Source organism: Bombina bombina, chromosome 1 (genome assembly GCF_027579735.1).
Source record: "Bombina bombina isolate aBomBom1 chromosome 1, aBomBom1.pri, whole genome shotgun sequence".
NCBI classification, from domain to species: Eukaryota; Metazoa; Chordata; class Amphibia; order Anura; family Bombinatoridae; genus Bombina; species Bombina bombina.
Window position 1 is genome coordinate 1,034,704,348 of NC_069499.1, and position 16,523 is coordinate 1,034,720,870.

At 36.2% G+C, this 16,523-nt stretch overlaps 1 protein-coding gene across 1 annotated transcript in view; it reads left to right on the plus strand.

The window, feature by feature from the left end:
* Nucleotides 1–16,523, plus strand: part of LOC128662744 (adenosine deaminase) — a 262,634-nt gene that overhangs the window by 19,474 nt on the left and 226,637 nt on the right. The window contains exon 2 of the mRNA XM_053716677.1: nt 9,108–9,224. Coding sequence (XP_053572652.1) covers nt 9,108–9,224 — 117 coding nt within the window. The remainder of the gene's footprint in view (nt 1–9,107; nt 9,225–16,523) is intronic.

The following is a 16,523-nucleotide window of genomic DNA, read 5'->3' on the forward strand; positions in this document are numbered from 1 at the left end:
TCACTAAAACAGCCACTCATCACCTTGCTCGTTTATATGCTATTTAAGATGACATTTCATTAATGTTACCTCATTCTCATTTTTTATTGAATTAATTAATTGTAAGTAATTTGAGAGACTGAAAACATTTTAAAACCAGCAAGTTTATTAGTGAATCATGGCCACTGTTATTTTTCAAGCTCAAAAAGCAGACTCCTCAAAAATTGATGTTTCTAGTCTATCCATTACAATTAAAATAATATAATTCTCTATCTATGTTTTATTTGATGTGTCTTTAGCACAGAACTGAACCCTCTTTATTTCCTTTCTGATTGATTTGATAAGAGAAGGATCTCTGAACACTCCAACCTTTTTTTTCAGTCATGTGACTGCTATTGAAAAGCATTGAGAAGCAGTGCATTTATTAAAATAGCCAGTAGATGGAGCTGTCCGCTTGTGTTGCAGCAAAGCCAAGCAAGCTGAAATTAATCAGATTAACCAGACCTGAGCTATCGATCATTTCAAAGGAACAAGACCTTCCTGTCTATAAATCAGTCCAGATTGGAATGCATAGAAAGAACTGTTTGTCAGAAAAATGCAAGTGAATTCTGTGTTGTGTGATTATTTTATTAGGTTTATAATGCTGTTTATCAAATGTTTTTGTTCATTTTAACTTAGTTTAATTATATATTCTGGTGTAGTGTGATTATTGTATTAGGTTTATAATGCTATTAGCATTTAAAGTCTTAATTTCAAAGCTTATAAAGATAATGTATTAGATTTACTTATGACAATTTTGAGAGGGGCCTGGAACCTATCTCCCTCTACTTCCCATTGACTTACATTATAAACTGGGTTTCAATTTACAACGGTTTCGATTTACAACCATTGATTCTGGAACCTAACCCCGGCGTAAACTGAGGGCTACCTGTATATTATTTTCATAGGTAAATCAAAAGCTCTATTTTTGCTTAAACAGAGTGATAGCAAAAATGCAAGTTTTTTTCTGAAATAAAAAATAGCAAGTTTTTCTCTGAAATTCCCAGTAGCAAATGGGTTTATCAAAACAATCACAATCATACTGACTCCCACAGAGTCAAGCTTGATATTTCCTACGATATTCAATCTTTAATTCCTCATAATGGCAACATTAACATCTGATAATGGCTGTTAATCACTAAAAACAGAAATAGGGTAATTGTCTATATGTGGTTGTTGCAATTGGATAGAGTGGTGTTTCTGATAAGTGTTTATCTGATTGCTATTTGTATATGGACATGATGTGTATACTGGAAATGTTGGATCAATTATTATTTTTTTTTTTTAAGTTTTTCAGTCATCAATTGAGAAAACCTTGTTTTCAGATTTGATGATATTTTCATCTGAAATTAAGGAGAACACTGTAGGAAATTATTTTTCATTAGAAAATGTAGTCATAACTTATATAATCTTCTGTATTGCGCTTTTAACAGTTCTCATGCTGTAACTCATGAATCCTCTAAGTTACAAGGTTGAAAATATAAAAAGTTTCAAACCTCACTAAACAGAACAAAGTTTGTCTTTGTCGAATTCCTCTTACTGTAAGGAGATGGTGATACTAGGTTTTAGATATGGTAAATCAGTTAAAACACGATCTTTCGGACTGTGTCTGTAAAAACCTATGCAAAAGATCTTGTTTCATAATAAACAAGATGGGATTGGAAACTGTTAAATCCTGATCACAAAGACGTGATTACCAATAGAAAGCCCATTTTAGAAGACAAACCTATTGTAAATAACAATCACGAAAATGCAAGTATGAAATCAAAATAAACATTTTAAGAACTTAATTGCTAAACGCCATTATTAGATGTCGTAATTTCAGTTTTCTTGCGTTTCCTGCAGATCTCGTATATTTATATTAAATACATATGTACATTTCTAGCTCGCCTTCTTCTGATGGACTATGCAGTAGCGATTTATATCAATTAAATGATTGTAGACTATGGCCGGCATTTATCAGCTGCCGGACAGTGTTCGTTCATGAGAACAAGAGTTAGCTTGTGCAATGCCTTCTTGTGCTAGCCGAATGACAATTAGGGGTTAGTCAATCACCCTGGGGCGATTTAATCAGCCAGTTAATAGCTAACGTACTGGTTAGGAATCTGCAGTCTGATGACCGCTGCTTCCTAACGTTACGCTGCAGGCTAGCTCATGTGAGTCTGCAGCCATCGGCCGCCAGAGCTGCATACACAACTTGATAAATGGGGGCCCATATGTTCTAGATATACATCTAAGTTGCCATTTCACAATTTATTGCACATCCTGAACATAATATAATTACAAATCATCTTGAAATATTGCAATTATGTCAATAAGGCCAGTTTTGCACTTTATCCTCATTTGGGTGACCTTTTCTGATACCCGATACAATTTATTTCAAATATTGAAATGGTGTTATTGTTTGCATTGATTGGTCCAGAACTTGAAGAAGGATTTTGGGAGCCAAAAAACAGCTGATAAACACAATCAACAAGATTGGAAGCGATCTCTTAAAGGGACACTGAACCCAAATTATTTCTTTCATGATTCAGATAGAGCATGAAATTTTAAGCAACTTTCTAATTTACTCCTATTATCAAATTCTCTTCATTCTCTTGGTATCTTTATTTGAAATCCAAGAAAGTAAGTTTAGATGCCCACCAATAAAAAAGTGCTGTCCAGAGTTCTAAACCAAAAAAAAAAAAAGCTTAGATTGCCTTTTTCAAAATAAGAATAGCAAGAGAACAAAGAAAAAATAATAATAGGAGTAAATTAGAAAGTTGCTTAAAATTGCATGCTCTCTTAATCACTAAAAAGAAAAAATTTGGGTTCAGTGTCCCTTTATTTTTCAACCAATGTATAAATTAGAATAGCAGTGTATTTTTTTTACTGCTGCAATTCTTGTGGTTTTGCTTCTGTCAATATCCATATGCTGACGTATTAATCTAAGTTAGATTAATACGTCAGCACATATTGCTGTGAGAATTGTTGTTTTGCTTGATATATGAGGGAGAAGATTACGTTTTGTAGCTAAATAGCGAGACGATAGTTGCTCCGATTCCATATGAGGGCAGATGCTAGATCATTTCAGATGGCGACACTGTGTTTGTCACTGTCTGTAATGATTTTCTGCGGGTGGAAGGTGCAGGAGGGAATCCGGGAGGCTGGGGGTGGAAGTTGAAGGGCCCTACAATTGTAAAAAAATAAATAAAGGGAGGGATAGGGAAGGGGAGCTACACTACAGAAAACCAGTGGGGTGGGGATGGGTGTGGGCCCTAACTAATGGTCACGGGAGGGGAGAGGTGGGGGGGAAACTACACTATGGAAAATAAAAAAATACACAGCTGCCAGTACTTAAGATGGCGGTTAATAGTTAGAGGGGGTGAGGGTTAGAGATCTGTTTGGAGGGGATCAGGGAGGTTGGAGGGTCATCAGGGGTCATCAGGGATGGCAAGTGTAAGATGGGAGGCTAATCTTTACAATAAAGCTAAAATTAAGCTTACAAGCTACCTAATTAACCCCTTTACTGCTGGGAATAATAGAAGTGTGGTGGCAGCTGCAATTAGCGGCCTTCTAATTACCAAAAAGCAATGGCAAAATCATATATGTCTGATATTTCTGAAGAAAAAGCATCCTAGAGAAGCTTTTACAACCATTTGTGCCATGATTGCACAAGCGATATGTAAATAATTTCAGTGAGAATCCCAAAGTTTGTGAAAAGTTAATGATTTTTTTTTATTTTATCGCATTTGGCAGTGAAATGGTGGCATACTATATATAAAAATGGGCCTAGATACCTTGGGTTATCTACTAAAAAAATATATATAGTTTTGACAGGTAAATAAAAATAGGCTCTATTTCTTAAATGGAGTGATAGCAAAAATGCTACAAATTCTCCGGTATTTTGGCAAAGTTTTTTCTGAAAGTCCTGGTAGCGAAAGGGTAAATAAACCATTACATTGTATTATAGTTTTGCAACAAGAATTAGTCATTTCATTTGTAAAATGTATAGAAAAACACTGAGGAAAAAAAGAATAAATTGTTTGTAAAAAAAAATCATTTTTATGCCTTTGTTTTCTACAACTATAACAGAAAATGTGTTGTTAAAATAGCTGGTATGTTACCTGAATGTGGGGCTATGAGTATCATGACCATTAATTTGTTCTGTATTTGCCCATCCCATATACGTTTTGTATAATACAATGTATCCACTATCCCCTGTGCAAAGCTGCAATTATTACCTCTAAGTCCTCAAATCATGCATATTTTCTCTTTCTGTTAAATAAAACATAAAAAGGGGGAATTTGTCCCACATGGGCTTCTTTGCTGATAAATTCCAGTGAGAAGCTGGGTGTGATATCTCCAAAATGGAGCAATCATGCTATGTACATTAACCCATGCTCCCTCTGTCATAAATAAGTACTATGCCCAGAGTCTGAAAGCCAGTTCTCTTCAACTGCTTGCTCAGCGCACTTCCAATTTTCTCTCTCTTTTTATCTTAATTAGTTCTCTGACAAGGTCATGGCAGGATAACAGTTAAAAGGACATTCTAGTGTAAAAATAAAAAAACAACTCTCTATTTCATAAGAGTACTATATTTTTTCCTAGCTTTAATTTAATTTATTTTGCTGTTTAACTTATTCAAAATGGTTAAATACAACGTTTTATTCCTGGTAGGTGCCACTCTGATTTAGCTAAGGATGCGGCCAGTGATTGGAGCATAATTTGCATGTTTGATTCTCATTGGTTCCACCTGCTGTATCTCCACTTGAAGTGGCACAGGAGCACTGCATTAACTATGTATTTAACCCATTTGATTGAAATTTGTTTAAAAACAAATAGAGGATTTCATTTTTAAAATAAATCTTTTTATTAAGAGACAACATCAAGGGGTCTATTTATATAGGTGCGGACAGACATGATCCGCTATAGCGAATCATGTCCGCCACACATTGTATTCGATCGGGCTGATTGCTATCCGCCACCTCAGAGGTAGCGGACGAGTTAAGGAGCTGCTTCATAAATAGACCCCCAAGAAATAAACAACATTTATATTGCCAAATTTAGTTCTATACATTTTCCACAAAGTAGCTTCATATCTTAAAAAGTGAGAGGCATGGAAGAGGAAATAAGGCGTCTAATTTTTCTATTATAATATTAAACTAATTAAACTATCAACAACAGGGCAATTGCAATAACATTTTAACAAAAAATGGATAAAGTCTTAGTGTAACAACTAATTAGAAGTTATATTGTTCCACAAATTGTTTTATTAGCTTCTGTCTTAAAGGGACAGTCTACACCAGAATTGTTATTGTTTTAAAAGATAGATGATCCCTTTATTACCCATTCCCTAGTTTTGCATAACTAACAGTTATATTAATATACTTTTAATCTCTGTGATTATCTTGTATCTAAGCCTCTGCAAACTGCCCCTTTATTTCAGTTCTTTTGACAGACTTGCAGTTTAGCCAATCAGTGCCTGCTCCCAGATAACTTCACGTGCACGAGCACAGTGTTATCTATATGAAATACATGAACTAGCACCCTCTAGTGGTGAAAAACTGTTAAAATGCATTCTGAAAAGAGGTGGCCTTCAAGGTCTAAGAAATTAGCATATGAACCTCCTAGGTTAAGCTTTCAACTAAGAATACCAAGAGAACAAAGCAAAATTGGTGATAAAAGTAAATTGGAAAATTGTTTAAAATTACATGCTCTATCTGAATCATGAAAGTTTATTTTGGCATAGACTGTCCCTTTAACTGGATTTTGGAAGGGACACTTCTAACAGTCCAAAGGCTTACAATACAACCTCTGACGAAAAGAACTATAAGTGTTAGAATGTTATGTAATTCCTCATAAGCGTTGTCCCACATTAGAAGACACATTTTCATAACATCTATCTCAATATCAATGTGGAAGGTTTTCTTAACCAACCCAGAACTGTAACTGAACCCTAAAAGCGTTTCACTATGGTACAAGTATAAAAATAAATTAAAAAGTCAGGAGCCTCCATACCACACTTTACACATCTATTATAGGGATGGGCAAATGTGGTGAAAGTGCAATTCGCTTGGTAAAATGAATAGTCCAGTGAACATTCATTTTGGGCAATCAAAAATACATTCAAATTCAGTAATCGAATTTTATTTCTGGTTTTCGAATGTTACTTTAGTTTTCAAATGTTCATAATTAGATTGAATATCCACATACGAAATTTTGAATGTAACATTCGATTTAACAAATCTATTCAGAAATAGTTCATGTGCTAGGGATTTTAGTAAATTGATACATAAAGATACAAATATATATCAATTTGAATTTTTCTTTTTTGAATATTGCATAATTCAAATATTACATTGTACATGAGACGTTCAAAACATGGGATAAAATCTTAAAAAGGGCATAAGACACTCTCCACACCTCACTCCCCTTTAACACCCCTAGTTAACAATCCTACAGTCCCCCTACAACTTATACCAAGCAATTGTACTAACCAATCACTACAACAGGTTATACCCACTACTTACTCCTACAAAATGGCAAACTCAAAACTAAAGAAGATCTAACCGAGATCATAGGACCCACACTTAATAAATGGTTAGTACACCACCAGCTTCTGTGCACTACTTCTCGACACATGCAGATAAACACAACTTTACTCGACCCTTGACTCCATTTAATCGTGATATGTTATATGCCATTCCCACACAAGGGCTATCCTCTATATATCGTTACATAATACTTCTTTCACACCGCTCAGCACATCGCCATCTTATTAACGCAAGCTGGGAAATGGAACTTAATGAACACCAACCAATTAAAACGTGGAAAATAATATATAAATAAATAAGCTCTTCTGCCTCTTCTATAAATATTGCAGAAATTAATACAAAACTCCTCTGTAGGTGGCACTACACCCCAGATAGATTAGGGAAAATATTCCAGGATCCTGCACTGATTGTTGGAGAAGCTGCACACATAGGGGCACTTTCATTCATATATGATGGTTGTGCCCTATTGTACAAAGCCCTATTGTACAAACATACTGGTTAAATATCAGAAGGGAGATAGTCAGCGCTGGGCATCTCTCTCATACATACACCGTGGACGTTTCTCTTTAACTAATTCCCCCCGCTAAAATGTGTGCTTAAACTTTTAACTATTATGGTAAACACGGCCAAAAGATACATCCCATATTACTGGAAACAATCACCTTACCATCTACACAATTCTGGAGAGACAGAGTGACCACCGCCATAGAACTAGAGCAGTACCACTATTTCAAAATTACACAAAACAGAGGATTATCTGTCTATCTGCTTGTTGGGACGGAATATATACACTCCCCTAAGGCCCTCAACACGTCATGCCTGACTAACAGGCGAGGACTCCCCCGCAACAACCACAGAGCGAACACATAACATCTTAGAGCTCTTCATAAATAAATGCCTACCACATTTTACACCTTAATCATAGCCTGAACACTGAAATAAAGATTAATGTCTAACAATTTGCTACAACTTACAGCTGCAAAACGTTGATGTTTTTGTTATTTGTTAAATTGTTATACCAAACTATACAAGGAATGCAGAGCAATTTCTGACTAGATTTCATGCTAGTCTCTGCCAATGGACACTACTAACATATCACGGACCGCGAGAGGAAACTCGGTCCGTCCCTGGACTTAGACCACTATTGCTTGCTCATTGGGCGAAGCGTTATTCTTTACTAACTGTATCCAATTGCTAATGCTTTACTACTGTATGATGTATGGTTTAAATTTGGTACAATAAATCTTTTTGAAACCAAAAAAAAAAAAATACTGTTACAAATATATTGATTCAAATGTTTCTAATTCGAAAATGGCATAATTGGATTCAATTTATGCAATTTTCAAATTAGAAAAAATTCTAATAGAATATTACATTTAAAGATAGCATTAGAAATACGATTACATTAGTCTTAGACAATTGTAAGAATGTTGTACAAACATTCGAAATTCGAAAACAAATGAACAAAAAATTTGTTTAATTTTTTCAATGTTGCAAAACATTCACCCATCCCTAATATATTACTTCTTGAGTGTTTCCATCTAGAGAGGTGACTTGGGGTAATATAATTCAGATCTAACATTCTTATTTGAGCCTTTTCGAAGTTAAACTGACAAGGAGGCAACATTTCTCTCTCAAGGCTAATTCTTAATGATTTGTAAAGTAAGACAATCAATAGTATTCATTTTCCATTTGCCTAATAAGGCATCATCTATGTTAACAGCCTCCTTCCGTAATAGTATTTGATAAAATTCTTGTTGCATTTACCTCAGTTGAGCATGTGAAGGGTCAAGCTCCACCTTCTATCATCTTTTGCTATTTATTTTGTCCTGAAGATTTACGTTTTCCCTCAAGGTAACAGTAATTAGAGATTGTAGCGCAGTTAGGGAAATATCCCTCTCTTCACAGTATCTCTGTGTCTTCACTGTAAATCAGTTTTCTTTTTTGTATGTTTTAACTTCAGATGCAAAGCACCTCATTCTGGTCTAGGTGCATTCATGGCATGATTCTCGTCCTCTGCTGCAACCTAATGATTCACATGTTACATGCAGCCACTGATAATGCTATATGAACGTTCATATAGATTGAGGTATTGTGTATGATCTTCTGCAGACGTTAAATATGATCCAGGCATAGATGAGCATGGCAGGATGGATCTCTATGTTTAAACAACTCTAGTAAACATATTGTTAGGGAAAAATATTTTTAATTCTGTATATATTTCTCATGTGTTTATAATGGGCTGACGTGAAAATTTTTAAACAGTTAAATTTTTCTTGTCAGTTCAGCTATTTTCTGCTGTGTATGCAAAGTAAGTATTTCCCCAGCTACAGTAACAACACCCAAAGTTTGTATGGACAAGATAAGAAGAAGACCACGAGGTGCTCGTACATGGTGAAGATTCTCAGAAACACAACACATGGGCTATAAAAGAAGACACTGTTCCTATCTGAGGCTGCGCGCGACACACTGTATTACTGTAAAAGTGACCTGTTGTCATTTTGTTGTAATTTTGTTTAATTGTACAATGATAACCTTTATTATTTGGAACAGCTGGCTCATGTTATTTTTCTTCAACAATTTGGTGCCGAAACCCGGGAGTTTGAAAGCGATTGTGGACGGAGCCAGGACCGGAACCTTGAGGACAGGAGACCACAAGGCGCCAAAAAGGTGAGAGAACTTTGTTTCTCAAATTGCTCTCCTATCCTCTGATTCCTAAACCCTCTGTCCTGTCATGAGTACAAACTCCCAAGAACCTGAGACAGCTGTTTTTATGTTTTAACATCTTTTGTTATGAATGTGTGAGTGTAAGAGGTCCTTTACGGCGTGTGAATGTACTGCTCCAAGACGCCCCTCTGCAGAGAAAGCAAGTGGGAGCAGTAGTGTGTTAAGTAAGAGGATCCTACTGTCCTCAGAGACAAATGTTTTCTATTTTCTGTATTTGTTAAGTAAAACTGTTACTAAAATTGTCTGCACAGCAAAGGGACAACAGAAGGTTAAGTGTGGGTAGGTGCAGAATTTCTTACTAGTCTACCTTTGGTCTGTCAGTACAAAGTCTCTGGGTACCCCCAGAAAATAAGGGCGAATTCTAATCTTTGATCACCTCTTTGCTTTGTTTCTGAAAACCTTGGACACACTGGTTTGAGCTTGCACGCTCCTATACTGAAGGGCGCATCCCTGAGCTGTAGCAGACTTATCTCTAATGATATATAAAACTGTTGATGTAAGTCCCCTAGCATGGTTTGATTTTGATGATATAAGAGGCCAAGTACTTTTAGGGTTTGTCTCCCTACTGTTTATTATTTGGATTTGTTGGAAAATTTGGAGGGATCAGAAGCGTTAATTTTTAGTATGGGATTTTTAGTGTGGGATTTTTAGTGTGGCATTTTCCCTGACAGCCCACAGTACTGCTAAGAGTCGAGAGAGAAGGGGTAAGAGTCCCCTCCATCATAGCAATGGTGACATGAGGTCATCCTTAAGCAATTGACGTCCAAAATGTCCTCAATAGCCCACAGGAGGAAATGTATAAAGAATATAGTATGTGGGTCAGCTGGCATCTGCCTGAATGGTGCAAACTGACTAAGGGAATGGATGTTGGGTTTCCAAATGCGGAACCTTTGAATTATTCCACTAGCAAAATCTCTATAAAAATAACTGTAGGATCCTATCAGAAACAGCCCAATGTATTTTTTACTGTAGAAGACAAAGTATGTTTAGAATCCAGTCTCTTTGATGTGTGCTGCAGCTACTGTACTGGGTGGGGGGCTTCCAACCCCCCTCCCTCTATCACAGAGCAGGACAATTTTTTTGTTGTTTTTTTAAACCCTTTTTGTGATTGCTAGAAACTTTTTGTTCAACTGAATTAAATGTAAGATTATGTATGTTTTGCACACACACATATACAAGTCTTCCATTAAAAGACATAAGAGTGTATGCTATGCTTGAGGGCATTTAGGGGTTTTACATTCTGCTTGGTATTTATATGGGTTAACTGGAGTTTTAAAAGGCCAGCACTACTGTGACTTGCATAAGTGACACTGCAATACCATACATTGTCCCTTTGTACATTATGGTCCTAGTGATATATTTGCAGTAGAATTAATATAAATTACAATATACACAAAATTCTAGTAGTGAATCTTTAAGAGGTCTGATTTGCTAGTTACTTTATTGGTAATTTCACTTTTACTACCCTCAAGTATTTTCACAACTGATAAGACCACTAGTACTTACCCCCCTGAAAGTTATTTGGTCACTAATGGTAGCCCTTGCATTTATAAGGTTAGATATTTGTGGGACGGATTGTATGTGGGCACTGGCAATTGGCTGTCTATTGCCATTTGTGACTGCATGCCAAGGCTTGTGGACTATGTGCCCTAGTCCTAGGGTTTGTGTGCATTTTTCGGTAGAATGTGTAGAATCTGTGTGCCAGTTTGTCAGTGAATATCTTTGTAAGTGTATTTGATAGTAAATACATGCGTGTGAGAATATTTATGTCACAGTGTGTATATGTGTGCTGTATATGTATATGTATATATGCATGTGTATGCATGTATGCGCTGTATATGTGTGTATATATGTATGTATGTATGTATGTGTGTATGTGTATACTGTGTGTATATATATATATATATATGTGTGAAACCCAAATGTTTTTCTAGGTAGGTTTGGGAGGAGGAATGCATTACTGGGAGCTAGCTGTTGATTGTAGGCTGCACATAGATGGCTCTTTTCTTTGGTTTACCTGATGTGTTCAGCTGACTCCCAGTGGTGCCTTGCTGATCCTTTAATAAAGAACATCAATAATGATATTTTGCTAATAGACATGAAATGGAAAACTTTTTACAACTGCATGCTCTAAGTAATAAAAGGAAATTGTTGGGTTTTAGTATTGCTGGAGAAAATAATTTGTGCCCCCAGTTTTGACTGTAGAATCTTATGTGCCCCATACCACCTCATGGCAAGATGTATATGCCCCAAGGGGAGGTAACCTTGAAGACCAAGGTATGGAAAAAATGCTCACTGCCACATTGGTGTCCAGACTGAATAAATAAATCCATTATAAATTGGTTTCCCGCCCATTCTGATTGCGAGATAAATCAGTCCCAGCATTAATGAGCTTAGCGAGCTCAATACAAAAAAAACATAGAAGAAGTATAGAAAAAGAAAGCACTAAGGGTAATGCCAGTGTGTGCCCCTGGAAACCCCAATAGAAACAGTTTAAGGGATAAATGAGGGGAACCCAGAAAAGCTAAATGTTATAACTGTGGGAGAACAATTGATGGACTGGGCTTCCAGTGCTACCAATCATGTCTGAGAGCAGAGGGGGTGATGCCTTTGTTCGCCTGACCCTCTCTGACATGCCATAACCATTTTGTGGAGTGTTTGGTGGACACTGGAGCAGACCACAGCGTTCTCAAAAGAGCTAGTAGCTGTTATGAAATTAAAGGCACATCAGCGAGCGATAGATCCTATCACTATGGGTAATAATAAGGGTAGATGAATCAGCCAAGAAGGCAGCACCTACAGTGCTATATCCTGTTTTAGCCAGTTTATCTCATCTCCCTTCCCATGTTTCCAAAGGGGGAATGATTGCAAGTGTTAATAAATTTTGGTTTGCACCAGGTTTCTCACAATTTGTAACTGAAAGGTGCAAGAAATGCATGATGTGTGCTAAATACAATCCAGGTAAATTGACAAAGGTGGAGATGAAACATCTTGTAAGCAACTTTATCTTAAAAGGACACTGAACCCCAAATGTTTTTCTTTCATGATTCAGAGTAGAGCAGGCAATTTAAGCAACTTTCTAATTTACTCCTATTATTAATATTTTTTTCTTCATTCACTTGGTATCTTTATTTGAAAAGCAGGAATGTAAACTTACAGGGCCGGCCCGTTTTTGGTTCAGCACCCTGGATAGTGCTTGCTGGATTGGTGGCTACATTTTGCACTTCTGCAAAAAGAAAACGTGACACTTTATTTGATAGTTGAGAAATTCCTTTTTTCCAAAAGTTTTCTTGTATGTTTGTGTTGGTTTATCTGACTGGGGTTTTGTACTTTACACATCAAACCTAATTTTTACTTTTTGCGATCACTACGTTTAATGTTTATTAAAGGACCATTAAATACAGTAGAATTAATAATTAACAAATGCATAATAAAAAGAAGACAATGTAACATGCAGTAACACATAGGGCCTTATGATATAAAGCGGTCGGTACTGTGAAGTCCTAAAACTATTTTATAAAGACAAACCTTTTACTTGAGAGAGGCTTATCACCCTATGGGCTAGACTACAAGTGACTACAAGTGGAGCGCTATTAGCGCTCTCGCTTGAGCCTAAACTTCCCTAAAGTAAGCTAACTTGAGGACTTTCGGATATCACGACCCAGCATTCTCCCCCATAGACTTCAATGGAGAGTATAAAAGAAAAAACCGTATCGCTTGCGTGCTAATCCAACAGGAGTTAATATTACACATTCCAATATTCTTCACATACAGGATAATGTACTTTTTAATGTAAATGCATCGCTCTCTCTCATGTATTCCTATAGATATATAGCTATATGTATTTTACATTAACATTATAGCATATATATAGAAATATATATTTAATAATACAAATTAAAACATTTTTCTATGTGAAATAGGAATAAATGCGCTTAGGGCTACTGGTAGTTTATTCTTAGAGTAGGGGGGTGTTTTTATTTTGGGGGGTCTTTTTTATTTTCATAGGGATTAGGTTTAATTTGTTAACTTTGGTAATTTGATTTTTTTATTTTCTGTAACGTTAGCTTTTTTTATTTTTGTAACTTTAGAATATATTAGTTTAGGTAATTTGGGTTTATTTAATGGGGTGTTAGGTTAGTGTACTGTACTTAGTTATTTAAATAGTTATTTGCATTGTGGGTTTTGGCAGTTTAAAGGTTAAGAAGTTAAATAGGTTTATTGCGATGTAGGGGTTTAGGGGTAATAGGGTAAATAGGTTTATTGCGATGTAGGTGTTTAGGGGTTAATAGGGTAAATAGGTTTATTGCGATGTAGGGGTTTTGCGGTTTAGGGGTTAATAGGGTAAATAGGTTTATTGCGATGTGGGTGTTTAGGGGTTAATAGGGTAAATAGGTTTATTGCGATGTAGGGGTTAATAGGGCAAATAGGTTTATTGTGATGTAGGGGTTTAGGGATTAATAAGTTAAATAGGTTTATTGCAATGTGGGGGTTTTGCGGTTTAGGGGTTAATAGGGTAAATAGGTTTATTGCGATGTAGGGGTTTAGGGGTTAATAGGGTAAATAGGTTTATTGCGATGTAGGTGATTAGGGGTTAATAGGGTAAATAGGTTTATTGCGATGTAGGGGTTTTGTGGTTTAGGGGTTAATAGGGCAAATAGGTTTATTGTGATGTAGGGGGTTTAGGGGATTAATAAGTTAAATAGGTTTATTGCGATGTGGGGGTTTTGGGGTTAATAGGGTAAATAGGTTTATTGCGATGTAGGGGTTTAGGGGTTAATAGGGTAAATAGGTTTATTGTGATGTGGGGGTTTTGCGGTTTAGGAGTTAATACTTCAATAGTATTTTTTTTTGTTAAATTTCATGTGGGCTGTGTTTTTTGTTTTTTTTAAATACTTGATGCGGGTGGTTAGTTTTTCTTTTTTAAATATTTTAATGTGGGTGATTAGGAGTTGCTTTTGTAATGCTCCGTTTGCCTACGCTGCATCCCGGTGGATTGCAAAAATGGCAGGATGGTGAAAGAATCCACCTTAGGTAAATATATATATTACAGTATCTATAATAATTTTTAATTATTATATATTTAATATTTTCATAACTCGCCTTAAAGTGAATGTAAATTTTGATGCTTAAGTGCTCGGTTTTTAAAACTTTGATTAAAAACAGGGGCACTTTAATTCATCAAAATTTAGATTTCACTCCTGTTGTGACAAAAAACTTACCTTTCAAACTTCACAGCAGCTCCAGCTTCCTCCGGTCTCACAAGCCATTTCTGGTGTCAGAAATGATTGATAGGTCATCCTCCAATCACAGCTTCCCCCCCGGGGGATTCAGTATCTGATTCACTGCTGTGATTGGAGGAAGCCGGATGCCTCATTTTAGACCCAGGAAGAGGCTTTGAAACGGGTGGAGGAAGCTGGAGCTGCTGTGAAGATTAAAAGGTAAGTTTTTTTCACAACAGGAGTGAAATAAAAATTTTGATGAATTAAAGTGCCCCTGTTTTTAATCGAAGTTACATTCACTTTAAGATAGCTACGTTTTTATGTGTGTTTACTAGACATTGCGTTGGATCTAAAGCACGAAACACGAAGCATGTTATTCATATTTTACCTTCCCTATCAGCTAGATTTATGAGTTTTGAGCACTATAGGGAAATTAACAAATGCAACAAACTTGCGTTATTTAACCCCCTATAGCGCAGCCATTACAAAGTTTTTCAAAACCCGGATTGTGCGTGTGATATGGGGTTTTAAAACTCCATACCGCACCAAAAACAAGCGCTGTTTTCCCCATAGACATCAATGGGGAGAGCGGGTCAGAAAAAAGCCTAACACCTGCGATCGCGGAATGAAAAGCTCCGTAACGCAGCCCCATTGATGTCTATAGGGAAACAAAACTAACATGTACACCTAACACCCTAACATAAACCCCTACGTCTAAACACCCTAATCTTCCCCCCACCGACATCGCAGATGCATGCCTACAGTTATAAACCCCTAATCTGCCGCTCCTGATATCACCACCACCTAAAGGTATTAACCCCTTATCTGCCGCTCCCGATATCGCTGCTACTATACTAAAGTTATTAACCCCGATCTAAATTAAATTTACAATTATTAACTAAATAATACCTATTTAAAACTAAATACATACTTACCTGTGAAATAAAAACTAAGCTAGCTACAATATAACTAATAGTTATATTGTAGTTAGCTTAGGTTTTATTTTTATTTCACAGGTAAAGTTTGGATTTATTTTAACTAGGTAGACTAGTTAGTAAATAGTTAATAACTATTTACTAACTACCTAGTTAAAAATAATCACAAATTACCTGTGAAAAAAATCTAAGCTACCTTACACTAAAACCTAAAATTACCAAAAATAAAAAAACTACCATTACAAAAAATAAAAAAACGAAATTTTCCTTTAAAAAAAAACAAAAAAAACCTCCCCAAAATAAAAGTCTAATCTAGAATAAACTACCAAAGGGCCCTTAAAATGGCCTTTTGGGGGCCCTTAAAAGGGTGAATGAAAAAGATAAAAGTGTGTATGTGCGCAAGCAGCTATAGGGATATACGTGAACAAAACCTAAATACTAATATATTAATATTTCTCTTGTAAGGTGTATCCAGTCCACGGATTCACCCTTTACTTTGTGGGATATTCTCCTTCCCTACAGGAAGTGGCAAAGAGAGCACACAGCAGAGCTGTCCATATAGCTCCCCCTTTAGCTCCACCCCCCCATCATTCTCTTTGCCGGCTCTAAGCACTAGGGTCTCTCTACGGGAGGGTAAAGTGAATGTCTGTCTATCCTTTTACACAAACATCTGGCAGAGTTACCAGACACGTTCAAGCGTTTACTCAGGCTTTAGTCAGAATCAAGCCTGTTTACAAACCAGTGGCTCCGCCATGGAGTCTAAATCTAGTTCTTTCAGTTCTTCAAGGGATTCCGTTTGAACCCTTACATTCCATAGATATTAAGTTGTTATCTTGGAAAGTTTTGTTTTTGGTAGCCATCTCTTCTGCTCGAAGAGTCTCAGAATTATCTGCCTTGCAGTGTGATTCACCTTACCTGGTGTTCCACGCAGATAAACCTGGTTTTCTTCCTAAAGTTGTTTCTAACAAGAATATTAACCAGGAAATAGTTGTTCCTTCTCTGTGTCCTAATCCTTCTTCGAAGAAGGAACGTCTGTTACACAATCTTGATGTAGTTCATGCTTTAAAGTTCTATTTACAAGCAAC